This window comes from Durio zibethinus, chromosome 6 (assembly GCF_047325235.1).
Source record: "Durio zibethinus cultivar Kanyao isolate XHJ-2024 chromosome 6, ASM4732523v1, whole genome shotgun sequence".
Taxonomy (NCBI): Eukaryota; Viridiplantae; Streptophyta; class Magnoliopsida; order Malvales; family Malvaceae; genus Durio; species Durio zibethinus.
The window spans coordinates 7,176,521-7,199,132 of record NC_143167.1 but is presented as its reverse complement, the minus strand read 5'-3'; the positions used below and the strand labels follow the sequence as shown (position 1 = coordinate 7,199,132).

At 33.1% G+C, this 22,612-nt stretch overlaps 1 protein-coding gene across 4 annotated transcripts; it reads left to right on the top strand.

Moving 5' to 3' along the window:
- The first annotated feature begins 67 nt into the window (after positions 1-67).
- Positions 68-21,980, top strand: LOC111286036 (beta-glucosidase 11-like). Of its 4 annotated transcripts, none has more exons than XM_089762006.1 (13): positions 68-322; positions 429-492; positions 1,037-1,092; positions 17,206-17,233; positions 17,385-17,456; positions 17,608-17,695; positions 17,786-18,041; positions 18,261-18,376; positions 18,549-18,769; positions 19,033-19,061; positions 19,139-19,226; positions 20,113-20,203; positions 21,491-21,980. In XM_089762006.1, exons 1-13 carry the CDS (start codon positions 185-187, stop codon positions 21,720-21,722), a joined length of 1,479 nt encoding a protein of 492 aa, XP_089618132.1. In that variant the 5' UTR covers positions 68-184; the 3' UTR covers positions 21,723-21,980. The 4 variants fall into 4 exon arrangements, with proteins under 4 accessions (XP_089618132.1, XP_089618131.1, XP_089618133.1 ...); XM_089762005.1 differs by having other exon boundaries at positions 17,206-17,281; XM_089762008.1 differs by lacking the exon at positions 1,037-1,092 and having other exon boundaries at positions 284-322; positions 17,206-17,281.
- The last annotated feature ends 632 nt before the right edge of the window (positions 21,981-22,612 follow it).

Here is a 22,612-nt window from a genome sequence, read left to right as displayed (position 1 = left end):
TGGGCGACATGCAAGCTATTCTCGTACTAAATGTTTTAAGTCCAACCGATGGATATGATGGATGAGAGGAATTGAGGATATTGGACGTGTGGAACAAATATGCACACCAACGAAGTCCTTAAGTCCTAATCATTCATTTCCAACACCAAGAGACAGTCCGTTGCACTTTTGAGTTAATAACAACATGGAAGCTGCAAAATTTGTTCTGGGTTTAAACTTGTTCATTTTTCAGTTAAATTTAGTAGTATTTGCTGCTGATGGATATAGCAGAAATGACTTCCCACCGGGCTTTGTTTTCGGTGCATCAGCTTCGGCTTATCAGGTTTGTCTGGTCTGCTTAAATCAGTTTTCCATATATGTAATATGGAAATATTATAGTTCTAGTATTAATGCTGTTGAATTTGTGCTTGCAAATGACAAATGAAAAGTATGAAGGTGCGGCTAATAAAGATGGGAGGACTCCCAGTATCTGGGATACTTTTGCTCATGCTGGTACCAAATTTCCTCTAAAATTCCCTCACTTTGCCTTTTATGTGTTTTATTTTCTTGTTGTGGTACTAGTGTCACTCCCTGGGCGGGCGCACTAGTTGGTGGCTGTTTTGGGGCAAATCTTGTTATATCAAATGGGTCTATGTATGGACACAAGCAGATTTCCCATATGCCACGGGAACTTTTGTCCTTTCTTTTTACCCTAGGGACCCGTTCGAAACCAGTGAGGCACTGGAATATCTCGGAAGTACTTCTATGCTCCATAAAATTAGTGGAAATTGCAATATAGAATTGCTTGCATATAATATTTATTTATATATGATTACCCCATGACCAAGGCTATGAACTTTGATGAGTTGAGAGGAGGGGAGAGAGTCAGACCCTTTTTTGTTGCTTCATGACCTTTGCAAGAGATGATATGCTCTTCTCCATCGATAAGGCCTTCAAATGGATAAACAAAATGGATCCTTGTACGAATTTATAAAGCGATAAACTTGAGAAATTATATGCTGATACGAGATCTGATAAAGCTGATTAATTGCCTCAGGGCATATGAGTGGAGCCAATGGAGACATAGCATGTGATGGGTATCACAAGTACAAGGTGCACACATATGGTTCTCCTTTCACTATAGTAAGGCATTGATTTTAAGGTTTTTTAATTCTTATACACTGCAAACCCTGCTCTTTCTTTCTTCCTTCTTTTAAACTAGTTGTGAAATTTGTTAAATCACTAGAATGTTTTACAAAGTAATTTTCTTTATTCAGTGTCATAACGTCTAGATCTGGAGATTTATCACTAAACATTGACTTAAGGGAGTCGCCACCAATTTTTTTTATCTAGGTGCGATTAGTCACCTAAAGAATCTATCCTTTTAGGGAACATCTAAGTTTAAGGGTTCCTAAAAGAATAGGTTCAGGTCTACTAACCAGAACAGGGTTTCTAGAGTTCGGTTACGTGTGAGGAAGGTTATAGCACCCTCACAACGCCAATCAAAAGATGGTATCAGCTTAAATTTGTGTTATCCAATTAGCTTTAAAATTTTACCAAGTAATTAATTATTGAAAATTATTCTCAATTGACTCTAATACTTTTAGCAGAAAATTAAAAAAATTCCCTCACCTCAAGAGTATGCAAGAAAAATTATTGTTTCACTTGCAGAGGTTCTCTCAAATCAGTAGCTTTACTCACTATTTTTTTTGTCTCCTGCTTCTGTTCCAGGAGGTCCTTTTTATAGGGATTGATCAGGAGTTCCTGATCAATCTCAATTTCTCTTTGGACGGGGATTCAATCTTTGAATTCAATCTGGACTCTTCTGATTGAATCCTCATTCACAATAGGATTCTTCAGCCTTCAATCACAACCCAAAAAAAAAAAATAATCAGATAAACGAAAAAAATAAAAATAAAAATTAACAGATAATAAAATAAGATAAATCAAAAAATATTACAAGATAAAAATAATAATAATAATAAATAAATTATAATATAATAATAAATATATAACTATATAAATAAAATACATATAAATATTAACAAAAATAAATAAATAAATAAATAAAGATATACATTTATTAATACATAATAATAATAAATAAATAATAAAATACATAAAATACAAAAGAAAAAAAATAAAAATAATACAAAATAAAAATCGAATTGGGCTTACCCATTTGGGCCAGGTCCAATTGATCCGGGCCTGGACCAAATTGGGTGTCTACAGCTGTCCCTCTTTGCACATTTTTTGTGAAACAAAAATTGCGTAAAAACGTAGAGATCTAATCAAGACTCAACTCAACATTGTCTTTTTTTATTTTTTGTGTTTTTTGACAAAAGCTCCTTTAAACAGAGGCTCAACGACTTTGAAGAACATAAATTGCTCCTCTAAATAGAGGCATCATGACTTTGAAAAGTAAATTGCTCCTCTAAATAGAGGCACCACGACTTTGAAAAGTAAATTGCTCCTCTAAATAGAGGCACCATGACTTTTGAAAAAGTAAATTGCTCCTCTAAATAGAGGCACCACGACTTTGAAAAGTAAATTGCTCCTCTAAACAGAGGCCCACGACTTTGAAAAGTAAATTGCTCCTCTAAACAGAGGCACCACGACTTTGGAAAAAGTAAATTGCTCCTTTAAACAGAGGCACCACGACTTTGAAAAGTAAATTGCTTCTCTAAACAGAGGCATCACGACTTTAGAAAGTAAATTGCTTCTCTAAACAGAGGCACCACGACTTTGAAAAGTAAATTGCTTCTATAAACAGAGGCACCACGACTTTAGAAAGTAAATTGCTTCTCTAAACAGAGGCACCACGACTTTAGAAAGTAAATTGCTCCTCTAAACAGAGGCACCACGACTTTTAAAAAAGTAAATTGCTTCTCTAAACAGAGGCACCACGACTTTAGAAAGTAAATTGCTCCTCTAAACAGAGGCACCATGACTTTTGAAAAAGTAAATTGCTCCTCTAAACAGAGGCACCATGACTTTGAAAAGTAAATTACTCCTCTAAAAAGAGGCACCACGACTTGAAAAAGTAAATTGCTCCTCTAAACAGAGGCAACGGAACTTTGAAAAATAAATTGCTCATTGACAATCATATCCAAAGGAGTTGAAAGTTATGTTTGAAGGAATTTCAGGAGATTATGCCCAAAGGTCTTATAAATCAACCCTAATACCAAAATACATCCTATTTCAAGGATTAGAAACTTACCTGATAAGCTTTTTCTTTTTCAATTTTGTAAAATATCTTCATATATGTCTTTTCTATGTGGGATGTTGGAACACCCTTGCTTCTTGAATTTATACACTATACTTTTCTGAAAGTAATGTATGCTATGCAAATGCATATGAATTTCAATGCATGCTATGCAAATGTTGGCCAATTAATTCCTGTTCAATGTATGATACTCAAGTTTCTCAAGCTTTTCTTGGGCATCAAGCCTTTAGATTCTTTAGAGATTCAATTACACTGCTCTTCTAAGATCAAATCAGTGTAGCTCTTAATTGTTTCTTCCACTCATAATCTTTTTGTAAAAAAAAATCTTTTTCCAAATTCAATGTGCTAATCAGGAACTGAACATCTCGATTCTGCCTTTATCATTCTTGATTTATTCAATGTAATGTAAAAATCTTTTTATGTTGTTATTCATTCATCAATCATTATTTCAAACTCAAAAAGTAAGAATGCATTTGCACATTTCTTCCATGGTGAGGTACTAAGAAGAAAGGAATATGAATGGTTGGGAAATAGTCATAAAAAAAAAGCACACAGAATGAAATAAAATATTTTTTTATTAGCAAAATGTTGGTAAACTTTGGCCAAGAAAGAATTACAATGATAGGTATAGGGACAAAGCCCAAAATGAACAATCAGATAATCATAATAACACATCTCAAATTTTTTTTTTGAAAACTCAACCCTCTGATGTATTTAACAACTTGAAACTCTTCTGAATTTGCTAGTTTCCATATCAACGAACTTTTAAATTCGATGTTGTATTCTCTTTATCTAAGTTATCTTTTCAGGTTTTCAACTTAGACAAACCCCATATGACTCAAACCTTCCTTTTAAGGTTTTCGCCTTGAGTCCTTCTTTTTCATTCACTTTTTTTTTTCTTTTTTTCATTTTTTCATCATTTTTCATTTTTTTCATTTTCTTATTTTTTTATTTTTTCAAGCATAGTATTTCTTCACAGCATCAAAATTTATAGGATGGGGTAAATCATTTCCATCCATCTCAGTCAGTATCAGCGTTTCACCCGAAAAAGTTCGTTTTACCATATACGGTCCTTCTCAATTTGAAGTCTATTTTTTTTTACTATCGTGCTGGATTGAAAGAATTTTTTTCAAAATCAACTCTCCTTCTCGAAAGCAACGGGGTCGAATCTTCTTATCATGAGCTCTCATCATTTTTTTTTTATATAGCTGACCATGACACAACGTAATCAATCTCTTTTTTTTTATCAAATTTAACTGCTCATAACGTTCTCGAATCCATTCAGCTTCTTCTAACTTAACGTCTTTTAAAACTCTCAAAGAGGGGATCTCTACTTTCACTGGTAGTACAGCTTTCATCTCATAAACCAAAAAAAAATAAGATTGCCCCAGTAGAGGTGCGAACTGACGTTCGATATGCATGCAATACAAATGGTAACTTGTCATGTCAATCTTTGTAAGTCTCGGTCATCTTCTCTAAAATCTTCTTTATGTTCTTATTGGCTGCCTCAATTGGTCTATTCATTTTTGAACGGTATGGTGTCGAGTTATGATGCTTGATCTTGTATTGAGCACATATTTCTTACATCATCTTACTATTTAGATTCTTGGCATTATCTGAAATAATTCTCTCCGAAAGTTCATATCTACAGATGATCTTTTTTTTTATAAACTTACAAACCACAGAACGTGTCACATTTGCATATGAAGCTGCCTTTACCCATTTTGTGAAGTAATCTATCATCATAAAAATAAATCTGTGCCCATTAAAAGCCTTTGGGGTGATTGGACCAATGACATCCATACCTCACATTGAAAATGGCCATAATGGTGCCATAACATGTAAAGCAAATGACGGAGCATGGATCTTATCAGTATATATCTGGCATTTATGGCATTTATGAGCATAATCAATGTAATCACTCTCTATCGTCAACCAGTAATATCTTACTCTCATGATCTACCTTGCCATCATATGTCCACTAGTATGTGCCCCGCATATTTCATCATGCATTTCTTCAATGATTTTTTTCGTTTCAGTCTCATTTACACACCTCAATAATACTTGATCTTTGCTTCTTTTGTACAGGACATCCCCATCCAAGAAGACGCTCATAGCCAATCTTCGAATGACCTTTTTATCATTTTTTGTTGCTTGAACTGGGTACTGTTGATCCTTAACATACTATAAGATGTCATAATACCAGGGTTTTCCATCTTCTTTTCCCTATACATTAGAGCAATAAGCTGGTATATCTTTAACATCTAGCTTGATGGATTGATTGTCAGTATTGTCATTAATTCGAATCATCGCAGTCAGAGTAGTCAATGCGTCAGCAATCAAATTTTTTTCTCGAGGTAAGTGATCAAACTGGATATCTTTAAATTATTTCGTCAACTCTAGAATATACTTATGATATGGAACAAGTTTTAAATCTCTTGTCTCTCATTCTTTTTTCAACTGATATATAACTAGAGCTAAGTCTTCAAACACTTTTAGTATTTTCACTCTTCTATCTATAGCAGCTTGCAAGCTCATGACACATATCTCATATTCAGCGATGTTATTTGTGTAATTGAAATTTAACCTCACTGTTACGGGACAGTATTGTTCTTCTGGAGAAATCAGAATCACTTCAATTTTATGTTCAAAGGTATTAGCAGCTCCATCAAAGTACATTCTCCAACATTTTTTCATATGCTCTCTTTCTTCCAGTTGGGAAATAGTCATTAACTCTTTATTAGGGAATTTCAGCTTCATCAGCTCATACTCTTCAGTAGCACGATCTGTAAGAAATTTTGTTATAGCGTCCCTTTTTATTACTTTTTGACTCACATATATAATATCATATTTCGAGAGCATTACTTGTCATCTAACGATTCTTTCAGATAAAGAAAGCTTCTCCAAGATATACTTAATGGGATCCAGTTTTGCTATGAGCCACGTAGTGTGATAGAGCATATACTGTCTGAGTCTTTTGGTAGTCCACGTTAATGCACAACACATTTTTTTCAATGAAGAATACTTGGATTCATATTACGTGAACTTTTTACTCATATAGTAAATAGCTCTCTCTTTTTGGTTAGCTTCATCTTGTTGCCCCAGCACACATCTCATTGAATTTTCACATACGGCTAAGTATAAGATTAAAGGTTTCCTTGAAACAGGTGGCACCAATACCGAAGGGTTCGATAAATATTGCTTAATTTTATCAAACGTCTCTTGACATTCTTCATTTCATTTTTCAGGATTATCTTTACGGAGAAGCTTAAATATGAGATCACATTTGTAAGTAAGCTGAGAGATGAATCAAGAAATGTAGTTCAATCTCTCCAGAAAATCTCAAACTTTTTTTGGTGTGTTAGGAGGTGACAAATTTTGGATGGCTCGTATCTTATCGAGATCAACTTCAATTTCTCTTTCACTAACCACAAAGCTTAGCAACTTTCTTGACTTTACCCCAAAGGTGCACTTGGTTGGGTTTAATTTGAGCTGAAATTTTTTTAATCTTTCAAATAACTTTCTGAGGTTAGTAACATGATTTTCATCCTCATAAGATTTTGTAATCATATCATCTACATACACTTCAATCTCTTTGTGCATCATATCATGGAAGAGTGTTATCATGGCTCTTTGATATGTTACCCCAGCATTCTCTAACCCAAAAGGCATGACTTTGTAACAAAAGGTTTCTCACATGGTCACAAAAGTAATCTTTTTCATATCATTTGCAGCCATTTTTATCTGATTATACCCTTAGAAACCATCCATAAAAGAGAAAATCGAATGCTTAGCTGTGTTATCTACCAGTGTGTCGATATGAGATAAAAGAAAGTTATCCTTTGGGCTAGCCTTATTCAAGTCCCGATAGTCTATACACATTCATATTTTTTCATCTTTCTTATGAACTGGGACTATATTGGCTACCTATTTTGGATACTTAGCCACTTGTAGAAAATTTACATCAAATTGTTTCTTCACCTCTTTTTTAATCTTTAGCAGCATTTCGAGCTTCATCCATCTCAATTTTTACTGAACTGACTTACATTCTAGCTTTAGGGGTAATTTATGCTCCACTATCTCTGTGCTTAACCCTGGCATATCTTGGTAAGACCAAGTAAATATATCTACAAATTCTCAAAGTAGGTCTGTCAATCGTTGCCTATCTTCAGATGAAAGTAAAGTGCCCATTCTAATCTCTTTCTTATTTTTTTTATCTCCCAAATTCACTAAGTCCACTACCTCCTGATGAGGTTCAATTGGCTTATTCTCTTGTTCAATCATCCTCATTAGGTCCGAAGGTATAACATATTCTTCAAAATTTTCTTCATTATCAAGTTCATCAGTGTTAATTGAATTCTCAAAGCTAACCTCTTGATTGTTATCATGATTATCTTCATGTTCATTTAAAGACCTGCAATTGAATGAAATGGGATATGTTGGCAAGATATGCTTTGAGAGATGGAAATAATGAAGACACAAGAAGAAATAAATGAAAATGCATACTTTTTAATTTTTATTAAAAATAATAAATGATGAATGGCCCGAACAAAAAAGATCACCTCAATGTCTTGGGCAATAGCTATTGGGATGTTACAATTACATTGCATCTAAATCAAAAGTCAAAGGCATCTCGATGGCATTCCAATTATTGAGCTCAAAATCTGGTGGACAAAGGCGAACCCACTCCTCTTGATTAACCTTCACTTTATCTTCAATAGCATTAATGGCTAACTGGATAAAATTATCTTCCACACTTTTTTTTGTATCTGGGTACATGAATCTTTCAGGTCTGAAGGTTTCATATAAATGTGGGATAAACATCAGTCTTGTTATCTTTTTTGATGACCTTCTTTTGACTTCTCACTCTGCCATCTCATAGCCTATGCCCACCCTGTCACTATTGTCTATTATTGTTGAAGGTTCTTTAATTCCCTGTAAGTTTTTACCTAGCCCAAGTCCTGGATATCAGCCCTTATTGATGACTTGGCTCACCACTATTTTTGAAAAAGGTTGATTTTGAAATCCTTCACCTACAGAATTGACCAATTCAAAATATCGATAGGAGCATTCCAATGCTTCTTCGACAGCCTCTAAGTATGGAGTGTTCAATGGTTGGGTCACTAGCATGTCTTTCTTCCCAACTACCACTACTAATTGACCTTCTACATTGAACTTGATCTTCTGATGCAAAGTAGAAGGTACATCTCCTATCATGTGAATCCATAGTCTTTTTAACAGACAGTTGTAGAATGGAGAGATATCCATCACTTGAAATTTTATATTAAAGGTGCATGGCCCAATTTGTAAAGGCATTTCAATATCCCTCAAAACTTCTTTTTTGGTCTCATCAAAGGCTCTCACAATCATCTGACTATCCTTCATATGAGAATAATTAATGGGCAGCCTTGCCAAAGTTGACATAGGCATGACGTTGATAGCAGAGCCATTATCGATAAGGACCTTGGCTATAATATGGCTCTTGCACTTGACTGTGATATGTAGAGCCTTCGTATTTCTTTTTTCCTCCAAAAGAATCTCATCATTGCTGAATGAAATGTGATTTGGCATGACTAAATTTTCAGCCAGGTGGTTCACATATTCAACAGATACATTATGTGCCACGTATGCTTGATTCAACACTTTCAGTAGGGCGTTTCGGTGTGGCTCTGAGTTCAGTAACAGTGATAATAATGAGATTCGAGTTGGCATTTTATTCAACTGTTCCACAATTGAATACTCATTATGTTTTACCAGTTTCAGGAATTCACAAACCTCTCTTTCTGATACTGGCTTCGGTTGATCTTTTTCAAGTTCTGTTTCAAGATTATTTCATCTTTCTCTTTTTTTAGCCTTCTCCCTTCTAGCTTTCTCTAGCATTTTTGAAGTGTAACATCTTTCACTTCGAGTAATGCCTCCTACACTAGTAATATTGAAAGCATCGACTTTAGAAACCTCTTCTTTCTGTCTCTGAATTACAGTGTTACAGCCATATCTTTAGGGTACAGCTTTATCATCTTTGTATAAAAAAAGAGTCGGGACTTTAAAAGTTATCGACCTGGGGAAGAGTTTGTCTATGACTGACTTTGGTTTGTTCTCACACTGAATTGTCACTGATTTTGGAAACAACTTTATAGGCCTATCAGTCATGTGCACCTCAACATTTTTCAAGTCTTCTTTTTCTTCATAGATCTCCATCTGATGTGAATCCAAGAGTTTTTACACCTCCTAGTGAAATTGCTCACAGGTCTCAATGGAATGGCCCATTGCCCCATTATGATACTTACAACTAGTATCAGCTGTATATGCTCCATGATAGCTGTGTGAACTTACCAGTTGTATCATGTCTATTTTTCGTAAAACATCGAACAGTTGGCTGAGAGGTGTCTTAATATTTGTCACTTTTTTTTTCACATGACGCTCTTGTTCTTCATATATGGCATTCACATTATGATCCGATAAAAGATTACCACTAACATTCGGAGCAGTCATCCCTTCAGTATCAAAGTAAATCATCTCATCCTTGATCAATCGTTGCACTTTGTGTTTCAGGGTAGTGTAATTTTTGGTAGAGTGATCAACAATCCCATAATGGTAATCATAGTGGGCAGTGGGATCATACCACTTAGGGTAAGGTGGCTTGAGGGGTTTTAATTTACTTGAAGCAATCAAATGACTGTTGTATAACTCCTTATATAATTTCATATAAATCATTAGAATTGGGTCAAAAATGGGTTTCTCACGAGTGGTTCGTTGCTTTCGCGAGCCACCAATAGGGTTAGTTGAGCGATTTTGGGGTCTTGAGTTAGGTTGAATGTTAGGACTATACATGGTATTTTGGGGTTTATGAGGGGCTTGATATGTTTGGGGGTATGGTGGTTGTGTAAATGGTTGGTATGGGTGAAAGGAAGTGTTATTTACAGTGGGGTGATATAACAGATATTTTGATGGTGGGTAAGGTGAATAACCTCTAAGTTACTATCTATCAAAGCTCACAGTCTGAGCTTCAGTTTTTTTTTTCTTCGAGACTCTTTTGCTAGATGCTTCATTTCCTTCTAGCTTGCCATTCTTGATGGCACTCTCGATGATTTCTCTCGAGATTACCATATTAGCAAAATTTTTCGTTGCATTCCCTATCATCTTTTCATAATAAGGAGGTTTTAAAGTGCTAACAAACAACACTGTAGTTTTTTTCTCAGTCAGAAGAGATTGTACCTAAGAAGTAACATCCTTCCACCTCTGGACATACTTTTTAAAAGACTCGTTTACTTTTTTTTTCAGATTCTATAAAGATAAACGATCAAGGGTCGAATCAATGATATGTCGATATTGACTGATAAAGTCATGTGCCATATTGCTTCAAGAGCGAATGCGAGTTCTGTCCAGTTGAACATATCATCTGGTCGCAGAGTTAGTAAGATTATCCTGGAAAACATGCATCAAGAGTTTTTCATCATGTGCATGAGCTGTCATCTTCTTACAATATATGGTGATGTGGGTTTTGAGGCACTTTGTACCATCATATTTTTTAAATTTTGATACTTTAAACTTATGAAGAATAACCACATCAGAAACTAGGTAGAGTCCAGCAGCATCAACTGACCCATAAAAGCTAAATCCTTCCACAGCCTGTAGCCTTTGCTCTAGCATGCTAATCTTGGAGCTTTCTTGAACTTTCACTCTTATCTTTTCTTTCTCTTTCTCTTTTAAATCATCTAGATTAAGAATTAGTTTTACAATTTTTTCAGTGCAGACAGGATTTATATAGCTGTTACACTTCCTTGGGTTGAAAGCTGATGGCATTCCAGGATATGTCGAATATGCGAAGTGTTTGTGGTGGGATCTCTTGAGCAGACTGAGCTTGAGGTGGGCCAAAACTTGGAGGATACAAAGGGTTAACCTTTTCTTGTAATGGGGGAACTTGATGGCTTGTATTTTCTTCAACTCTTTTTCTTTTATTCATGTTATTAAGAGCCTCCAGAATCTTGCTTAGCTCACTTTCAATCTTCTCCTGTGTTTTTTTTATTTTTTCAAATCTATGGGAATTTTTCTGCTCTATTTACCTTGCTCTGGATCGTGTGTTATGTCGATGGGTAAGATTTTCGCTAGATGGAGCTATCCTGAAACTTTGAATACCATATCTTAGAATTAGTAAATTTGCATGATCATCACATGGTTACTTTGTTAAGTGTAATGAATGAGAATGCAATGAATGAAAAATGCATGTATGTAGAGAACATTTGCCTTAAAACGGTATTCAACTAAAAAATTTCATTAATTTCAAAAAAATTTGATCTACATTGAGTTTATCATCCTAGAATTATAGCCATAAAATTGTTTGATCTGTTCATACTGAGCCTTAGCTTCTTCTATGAAATTCAAGAGACGCTGTCCATGTTCTCCTACTGGGGCCATCACTTGTCTTAATGCCTCTGCCTCTTCCACCATCTCTCTTGCCTTACATACCCCTTTATGGATTTGGGTTGTTAAGTGCTTAATGTATTTCTGCCTTCCTAAATTCTCTCTTTTACCACACCAGACTTAGTATGATAATTCTCTATGTTCTCTAACCAATGCAGCGATGTGGTCTCCTTGTTCATCCAACTTTTGACTTAGCCTGCTCAAATAACTATTTAACATGTTAATTTTTACCTGTGCTTCGGTACTTTCTTCTTTCAATTCGGCATACTCTTACTTCAATCTAGTATTTTCCTCAGTCAGCTCAACAATGGTTATCTCTTTGGCTCTTTCTCTCACACATAGCCTTTTATGCTCCTGATGTAACTTTGCTAGATCTTCAGTAGCTGTATCCCGTTCTCTAGCAATCTTGTGAACTTTAACTTCATAACTTTCGGCTCTACCTTTCCACTGGGTTTTTTCTTCTTGAAGTTCCTGAATCTCTTTTTTTAACTTGATCTTTTGAAACTCAAATTCTTTTGTTGCCAGCTCTAACCTGATGGTGTCTCTTCAAGTTTTTCTTCTGTCGGTGGTTAAGAGATTTCATAAGTGAATACCATTTCTTGTCTTCTCTTTGTTCTCCAAACCAAGTAACCTAGGGTGACTTTTTTAGTGAATGGTCAAGACTCACTCTTTGGGGATTTTCCATGCTTTAATCATCTCATTCATCCTTTGAAATGCTTTAGGCTCACTGTAAGAGAAATCTAACTGATAAAACCCATAAGTTATAGGAATAAACTGTTCTCCCCACAAGTGCCTTCTCACTAGGAGTGGTGCATAATTCATCACTCCTCATAAACCTAAAAGCGAAACCACTGTACTATCCCCACATTAGTATAACATAGGCTCACGATTCATCCATGGGGCCAACCATCTCACCCTGACGCTTTCCAACCTTTGTAAGAAAGTTATCCATTCTTGTTTAGACTTTCATTTTGACCACCCACTTTCACAGAATTCCTTGATCGAAAAATGATTACGGATATAAAGCTTCAAGAAAGTATCATTTTCTTGTTCAAAATGGCTTTTCATCCACAAGTACAATAACTGTATGCATCTTATGAAGCGCCTTTCATTTCGACGACAATAACTCAAAGATCTGATAGTCTCTGCTAATATTACCGTTGAAGGATTACAACCATTGATTACACTTTCGAAGAAATCAACCACCGCTATCTCAATATGTCCCAAAACCTTTGGAAAGATCACTAGTTCGTATATAACCAAGGCAAATATGTCTAACCCCCGTTCTTCATTGGCATGTTGCATCAAAAACTCATGAAAGAACTTTCAAGGTAGGCAAACCTGTTCTTGTTTCTTCTTCGTATGAGAATCCATAACTTTCTTGTCTATTCCCATGAGTTGAGCCAGACTTTTACGAAATCTTGACTTATGCTTTTTGACATATATCTTGTCAGGAGTCTTGAGATGCAAACCCAACAAGATCGAATATTCTTCGATGGTGAGAGTCATATAAGCTTCATTAAAGATGAAACACCTGTATGCAGGATCTCAGAATTATGTTATAGCTCTAATTAGTTGATCATCAAAAATCACTGCTAGAAGGTGTGCTATATGCACATGTTTCTGGCAAAATTGCTCTTGTCTTGATGAACTCATCTTCTTCCAAATATCAACTAAATCCTCTAAATTGTTCTGTTTGAGGAGGATAAATGTTTCTTGAGATAGAGTAGAATCATACCCAATTGGCAAGCAATCTTTCATCTTCAGTTGAGTCTTTTCTGACTGGGCCCTTACTTCATTGGGTGTCCTACAGGGTGCTAATACTGACGAAGAACAAACTAAGCATTCATTGACGTCCATGAAAAAATTTGTTGAAAATCGTTTTTTCAAGCAAATGTTCTTTATGCAACTTTATGATGTGTATGAACCAATGCAAAAGAATAAGAAAACGGTTAGTATACCCAGAAAAATAATAAATAACTAAAACATCATACAAAGTAAAAGGGATGAATCCTATGCTTTTGGTCAATTCTAAAAGGGAAAAGTGATGGCTCTATCTATAGGTTAGGCACTTTTAAGGTTCACTATATGCGGTTTTAAGGTCAAAGTTTAAAGGTCCTCAAATTGTTCCTTACATCTTTGTCTATTACAGACTAGTAAGGCACCATAATCCTCACCCATTATAGGTTACAAGCGAAAAAGGTTCAATTTGAGTGGGAGTATTTCGCTAGCCACTGCGGAGGCATTAGACCTCACGAAAGCAATAGGTACTTTACTCCCTCCTAGAGGGACGGAGCTCGAGTATAGAGCTCATGTTATCCACATGCACATGAATGACATAATTAACAAGGTAAATAAAATATGAATGAATAATAACACATATATACAAAAAGGTTCAATTTTATTAGGCTTCTGGATAACACAAATTATTTGTTGGCCTGACTCTCAAAGTCTCCAGCGGAGTCGCCAAGCTGTCATAACGTCTAGATCCGGAGATCTATCGCTAGACATTGACTTAAGGGAGTCGTCACCAATCTTTTTTATCTAGGTGCGATTGGTCACCTAAAGAATCTGTCCTTTCAGGGAACATCTAACTTTAAGGGTCCCTAAAAGAATAGGTTCAGGTCTACTAACCAGAACAGGGTTCGAGAGTTCGGTTACGTGTGAGGAAGGTTATAGCACCCTCACAACGCCCATCAAAAGATGGTACCAGCTTAAATTTGTGTTATCCAATTAGCCTTAAAATTTTACCAAGTAATTAATTGTTGGAAATTATTCTCAATTGACTCTAATACTTTTAGCAAAAAATTGAGAAAATTCCCTCACCTTAAGAGTATGCAAGAAAAACTACTGTTTCACTTGCAGAGGCTTCGTCGTCGGATTATTTAAAGAAAAATCAAAATCAAAATCAAAATAAAAATAAAAAGGAAGGAAATGATGATTGTTCTTGTGAAGGAAAAATTGATACTTTCAACTTTTTCCTAAAAATTGATTTTTTGAAATTTTTATTTTCAAGGAAAATTGATACTTTCAACTTTTCTCCAAAAATAGTTTTTTGAAAATTTATTTTTAAGAAAAATTGATACTTTCAACTTTTTCCCAAAAATATTTTTTTGAAAATTTTGATTTTCAAGAAAAATTGATACTTTCAATTTTTTTCCAAAAATATTTTTTGAAAAACTTTGATTTTCAAGGAAAATTGATACTTTCAACTTTTCCTCAAAAACTTTTTTTTGAAATTTTATTTTTAAGGAAAATTGATACTTTTAACTTTTTCCCAAAAATATTTTTTTGAAATTTTATTTTTAAAGAAAATTGATACTTTTAACTTTTTCTCAAAAAATTTTTTTGAAACTTTAATTTTCAAGAAAAATTGATACTTTTAACTTTTCCTCAAAAAAAACTTTTTTTTGAAATTTTATTTTTAAGAAAAATTGATACTTTCAACTTTTCCCCAAAAAGATTTTTTTTATTTTTATTTAAAGAAAATTGAATAATAAAACAAAATAAAAATAAAAATAATAAAATAAAGAAAAGTAAAACAAAAATAAAAATAAAATAAAGATAAAAAGAATATTAAATAAACCTAATCTAATAAATAAAATAAATAAAAAACAAATAAAAAAAAAACTTGGAGCGGCTCGGCTCAAGGAAAAGAAAACTGCTCAGAGAAGTGGCTTGAAACCTCGGCTCAACTTGGCTATCGGCTCGGAGGGGGAGACACGCGCGGGTCAAGAAACGGGTCGACGCTCGGGTCGGGTCGGATCTCGGTAAAACGCGCGGATCTTCTAGGTCACTTAAGGCAAAAACGACGTCGTTTTGGGATGGTATATAAGGCTCTTCCCTCTGTTTTTCAGTAGAATCCTTCTTTTCTCTCTCTCTTCTTCCTTTTTCCCCTCGCTTCTCTCTAAAAGATCAAAGAACTCTGGTTGAAGATTCATCGGATTCTAGGATTTTTCGTCGGAATTTGGGTTTTTCGTCGGAAGTTTGTTGGTTTATGGGATTCTTCGTCGAAAACTGGGCAGCTCCCCAGAAATTTCAAGGTTGGCCAGAATTTTCGTCGAAAAACGTAACTTTCATCAAAAAATTTAATCGGAATATGAAATTTTTCAAAAATTCCCAGAGAAAAAAAATGTCAAAAATCTTCAAAAAATTTCTGCTAATTCCCAGAACCCTTCTAACCCTTTTCTCTCAAATCAATAGCTTTGCTCACTGTTTTTTTCTGTCTCCTGCTTCTGTTCCAGGAAGTCCTTTTTATATCTAGGAAGTCCTTTTTATATTTGGACAAGGATTCAATCTTTGAATCCAATCTGGACTCTTCTGATTGAATTCTCATTCACAGTAAGATTCTTCAGCCTTCAATCATAGCGCCAAAAAAAAAAAATAATAATAATAAGATAAACGAAAAAAATTAAAATTAAAATTAAAATTAAAATTAACAGATAATAAAATAAGATAAATAAAAAAATTACAAGATAAAAAAAATAATAATAATAAATAAATTATAATATAATAATAAATATATAACTATATAAATAAAATACATATAAATATTAACAGAAATAAATAAATAAATAAATAAAGATATACATATATTAATACATAATAATAAATAAATAATAAAATACAAAAAATACAAAAAAAATAAAAATAAAAATAATACAAAATAAAAATCGAATTGGACTTACTCATTTAGGTCAGGCCTAATTGATCCGGGCCTGGACCAAATTGAGTATCTACATCCAGTAAAAACAACTTCAATTGTGGGAACAGAACAGGTACCGACTTAAACATAGCAGTAAGCATATGGCCGAACTCAACAAGAAAGCTACCCATTGACAACATAACTTGTTTAGAAACATTTGAATACAATTTTCAAGCTAATCTTTTCTTTTCACGTTTGAGTTCCCGGTTTAAACACCAAGTCTGATAGCATTTTGCACCAGTAAAAGTTAAGTGCTGCATGTTAGCAGCAGTCTTACATACATGGATATTCAGAATATTTTCTCAACTATATATCTTTGAGAAACTGCACACTTCCAAATGATAATTATTTCTTGTTTCTCTAAGCATCAAGAAGATCACTTAGAATGCATATTATCGATGAGCAATCAATGAAGAGCTTCCAGGTTACAACCAAAAAGGAGAGAAATAGTTGAAAATTCTATTAGCATTATAAGTAATACACAGCCCTTTTAAATTCAAAATTATTTACGTCTAATACATCCTCAGAAGTTAACATAACAGGTCTTGATTTCTTAAATTAAGTGGAAACACAAAATCTTCTTCTTTACCAGAAAATGTGACACCTGCCACTAGACTTCTGATGCAAATTTTAAACAACCTCTCTCAATTTTTATATTTCTTCATCCTCAAGCATTATAAGAAGAATTTCTGGGTTAAAATCTTTTTCCTTCTACGGTATAGTATTGCATTTTTTTATCAAATAACACTGAAAAAAGCATCTATATATCTACCATATCAAGTAAAGTTCCTTATATCTAGAATCTATTATAGTTTATCATAATACATCATTCATAAGAAAATGGTGAATGATAGGGTTTACAAATCTCTTGCAGGAAGATGTTCAACTCATGGTAGATACAGGTTTGGATGCCTACAGATTTTCCATTTCATGGTCAAGACTCATCCCAAGTAGGACATGTCATCTGGGCTCATTTTAACCAACATGAAGGATGCAATTTCAATTCTGGTTCTTTTGAGCAATTGAAATGCTGATCTTTCATTTTTCCTTCAGATGGAAGAGGACCTGTTAATGTGAAGGGCTTGCAATATTACAACAATCTCATTAATGAACTAATCAGAAATGGTTAGAACCTATGTTTCATCATAAATGAGGTTAATACTAATATATTTATACTGCGGGAGTAGTCTTCCTCGATTAGATGGGAAAAGTCTACTGTTAAACAAATATCGAACTGCCTTTCTTCTGTTGATATGTCTTTCTTCTTGGCAACCAGGAATCCAACCACATGTTACATTACATCATGCTGATCTCCCACAGGCACTTGAAGATGAGTATGGAGGATGGGTTAATCGGAAAATTGTGTAAACTTTCCCTCCTTAAGTTGTAACTAATGAATTTTTTCCTTAATACATCTTGCTTTAATTAGGAAAAGTTTTAATGTATTCATACAGGAGAGATTTTACAGCATATGCAGACATATGCTTCAGTGAGTTTGGTGATAGGGTTCTACATTGGACTACTCTAAACGAGGCCAATGTGTTTGTTTTAGGAGGCTATGATCTTGGATCTCTGCCACCTCGACGATGCTCTGCCTCTCTTCCATTTAATTGTTCGAAAGGCAACTCATCAACCGAACCATATATGGCAGCTCATAATATGTTATTAGCGCATGCAGCAGTGGCAAAGTTATACAAGAATAAATATCAGGTACACTAAAACTTTGGTCAATTTAATAATGAATGATTTAACTCAACTGTAAGGAGCTGAAAACAAGAATCCAGCTCCTTCCCTGGCTGCTTATAATTCTGATTGAAATTGACTTCTATTTATTATATGCTCCAACTACGATTTTTAACTGAGTGTGAATATTTGTGGCGAATGAGATATCAAGTTTAAGTTGATCTTTTCAAACAAAAACTAATGCAGGATAAACAACATGGATTTATAGGGCTGAACCTCTTCAGCTATTGGTATGTTCCTTTAACAAACACAACAGAAGACATAATTGCAGCTGAAAGGGCCAATAATTTCTACGTTGGTTGGTAAGACGCAGCTCGACATTTAAAGTTTCATCACAATTATTTACCTTGAATCATCTTGAAAATCCCCTACAGATTGCAGCATCAACCTCTTACGTATGGTTCTTGGCATTCATACTTTATTGTATTTTCAATGTACTTATCAAGTAAATCTTAGTGTTTTTCTATATTTCAGGTTTATGCATCCTCTGGTATATGGAGACTATCCTGGCTCGATGAAGGAGATTGCTGGTTCAAGGATGCCAGCCTTCACCAATTTTGAATCCAAGCAGGTCAAAGATTCATTTGACTTCATTGGGCTTAACTTTTACTTCACAATGTGTGTTAAGGACCAGCCTAGCAGCTTACAGATCGAGCACAGAGATGTTATGGAAGATATGGCTCTAGAACTAATGCGTATGTCATCTTGCGTATGAAACCAGGGTGCTTATGTGTCTTCACAAGCATGTCTGGACCGCCTTTTTTATGTGATGTCCTCCCTTTAAAACTAATATGAATTAATTCTACTCCTGGTTACTGTGAGCTTTCAGAAAAAACGTTTCCTTTTTATCTTTCCAAACTACTTTTATTTTCTTTACGTTAATGTAGCTTGACAAATCAACACTGCTCTTCATCACATCCGATTGCAGTGTTGTGTACTTACTTTCTTGTTCTTGCAGCTTTACAATATAATGCATCAATATTTGAGGTGAGTTAGAACACCAAAATTTTAAGTGTCCAAGAGGTTAGTTTGATGCATCACTAACCTTCTAATGTTTCGCTCAGTTTCCTATTGTACCTTGGGGCCTCAAAAGGTTACTGGAGTATTTCAAGGAAGTTTATGGAAATCCTCCTATTTATATCCATGAAAATGGTCTCTCTCTCTCTCTCTCTCTCTCTCTTAGTGGAAAAACTCATTTATCTGCAAATGAGAGAAATACTTAGATCTGTTAGATTTGTTGGGTTTTCTTATTCTTCTTCTTCTTTTGGTGGTAGCCGTTTAATATGATTGCTTGCACCTGATGGATATATTGCGAGTGTAAAACTTATTTCAATAGTAAAATCATATTTCAAATGAAACAATCACAATTTTTATTAATTCAAACCTAGCATAATATGAAAATGATGAAATGCTACATTTAAGGCATGCAAAATTCGTCAATGTAGAATAGATCCCACAGAGAAAGGGTTTATTCAATCTTTGATTTAATGATGTACTTAGCATGTTGAAATCAAAACTCATGCCATTCTTTCAAGTTATAGTATATATATATAGGTGTTTTTTACTTTCGTTTGCAATGTGAATTTAAGTCTTAGATTGAAGGGGAAACATAATCAATCCTCATTCTATATATGTAATCTTGCTTTGAAAATCACCGTGTAGTCTTTCTATATATTATTAAATGAATTTTTCAATCATTTCACTCTCATCCTAGGTTTTGTAATTGTACCTTCATTATTCCGGAAGATGAAGGATTATCCTATATGATATATTATTTAGTTTTTTTTTTTATAGGATAAAGCAAATATATATGTTACTACCTCCACTTTTTAGAATGTGCTTGTCCAAGTTTTAACAGAAAATTGTTGATGAATCAAGAGCTATGCTTGGGGTTAGCTGCAGGGTTTATCACTGTTGATGTGAAATTGGTCAACAATGATTTGTGAATACTTTTTTCTATATTGAATATTGAGGTCTAATTGATTAAACTCAACATGATATATATATATATATATATATATATATATATATTTGTTAGGTCAAAAGATGCGACGGAATTCTTCTTTGGAAGACTGGCCAAGGATAAAGTCTTTGAATGCATACATTGGAAGTGTGCTTGATGCCACAAGGTATGTTTTCTATATATTATTGGCATCAAAATATAAAGAAGCAACAAGCCAATAGATTTTTATTGTTATTTGCATAGTTGTTAATTTTGTTTCGATATTTGTTATATCAATTGATACGTTTTAATTATATCAAAAGACAATACACTTAAAAATAATTTTTTGTATCAGATTTGGTATCGAGTAATATCAGTTGTTGTCGTTAATTTCAGTTAGTTTTGATGAATTTCAATAAAATAGCATATTTTGATTGATATGTGAATGAAATATATTTTATAATTTTTAACTTATTTTTTATTTTTTTAACTTTTTTAACTTAATAAAAAATTAATTGATAAAATAACCTTTAAAATTTGAGTTTTTGTATTTTTTATTTTAACTTATTTTTTTATACTTTATTTTTTCAAATCAAAGTTTATAATTTTATATTTTATTTTTTCAAACAAAAATTTATAAATATTTCAATTTCTTTCAAGAAAGCAATTATGTTCTCTTTATAAAATTTAACAATTATAAAGCTTTAATTAATTTTTTTCATCTCTTTATTTTTATCTTAATATTTACATAAAAAAATACTTATTTAAATATCATTTGATTAGATTAAGTATTTAAAAATATTATGAAAAATTTATGATATTATTTCTTATGTTTTTAAAATTATTTATTTAATTTTTACAAATATTGTATTTTTATTTTATAGATTATTAAAAGTATTATAATATTCAAATTCATATATGTTTATAAATTTATTGTACTGAACCTAAAAATCTGAAATAATATATCAAAACAATTAATATTGATATATATCAGATTTTAAAAAAAATCAAAATATTATCCAATACGATATTAACAATCTTGATTCTTTGCCACCTTCATAATTCTTCCCACACTAAGTTGCACGATAAAACTAAATCGACAGTGATGAGGAAAGACTGGATTGAGACCAAAAAAAAAAAGAAGCATGTACAAATATTGTTGAATGTCACTTTTACTGGTAGGTTTGCTACTTCCTCTTTTGTCTAGGCTGCCCTTTGTGTTAGCTTTGCAGAATCATTTGGAAAAGAAAAAATGAATATTTACCAGGATCTCTCTATACTGCTGGATGTTTGGACTCAATTTGTTTTCACATAAGTTGCATAATGTTTCTTTTAATATATAGTTTTAATTATTTAAAATTCAAATCTAAACACTTGTAATCTGATATCATATTTCAAGTTTTGAGACTCTTTTTATAAAAAAAAAAACATCATTTCACTTGTTTGATGTAATTACTTAATTTTACTTATGAAGGAACGGATCAAATACGAGAGGTTATTTCACGTGGTCGTTCTTGGATATGATCGAATTGTTGGATGGATATGGATCAAGCTATGGCCTATATTATGTAGATGTGGATGATCCAGATTTAACAAGGTATCCTAAGCTTTCTGCCCATTGGTATTCTGAATTTTTGAAGGGAAAAAGGATGGACTTGATTCAGCTGAAGGATAAATCTCTTTTGAATCCAGAATTCACACATTAATTTGTAACTTATATGTACATTCAGAAGTTCTTGGCCTGGTGTGTATTGTACATTTGCTACACAGCTTCCAATTTCTGCTTTTTTTTTTTTTTTTAAATGTACCAAACAAAACTGAATAAGGCTACAACACCATGCTTAATGCTCTATTCACCTTTTTTTAAATGCAATTAGTAGATAAGAATAAAAAAACCTATGATTAATATAAATATTGTAAATAATTCCTTATGAGATTAATCACATATCTCAAATTTTGGATGAGGAGACTCCCCCTTTTGTACCCTTCTCAAAATAATAGATTCCCCATTTTGTGGAGTGACAAGCAACAATTTAAAGGTAATAACAATTAATTCCTATACATAGATATACATTGATTTGAGTTAGTTATTTATAGCCAATGAGGTTTTTATCTTGGTTTAGTGATAAGGTAGGCAAGGAGGTCTTAAAATTTAAAGATTTTAGATTTAAATTTTATTGTGTGAATTTAGTCATTTAGTTTTATTTTAATTTATTAGTTTATTATTCATTGATTATAATTTGATTATACTGTAATAATCGGTTATTCAGTAAATTATATAAAGGTAATACTTAATTATGATTTTAACTTTAAAAGAAAAAAAAACCTCAAATAAGATTTTTTCTGTTAATAAGTTGATAGACAGACGGTTTTAAAATTGAAGATTTGAATCCGCATTTCATGGCCCAAGCCTGAAGGACAAAAAATGATTATTGACAATATATATACACATGTAGTTCTTTTTTTTTTTTTTTTTTTTTTAAACTAGAATGCTACCTTGTTTAGTCTGGAGAATTTTTTAATTTTTATAAAAATAATTTGAAAAATTTTATTTTTGGGTTAAGGAAAAAAGCATTTGAAAATCTTATATTTAAAA

Bases quoted from the DNA above. Each gene is read 5' to 3' on its own strand.
- LOC111286036 (XM_089762005.1), top strand. From the start codon at position 185: ATGGAAGCTGCAAAATTTGTTCTGGGTTTAAACTTGTTCATTTTTCAG. The intron at 323-428 runs GTTTGTCTGGTC...ACAAATGAAAAG, and splicing joins CATCAGCTTCGGCTTATCAG to TATGAAGGTGCGGCTAATAA. The intron at 1,093-17,205 runs GTGCACACATAT...AATCTCTTGCAG, and splicing joins ATGGGTATCACAAGTACAAG to GAAGATGTTCAACTCATGGT.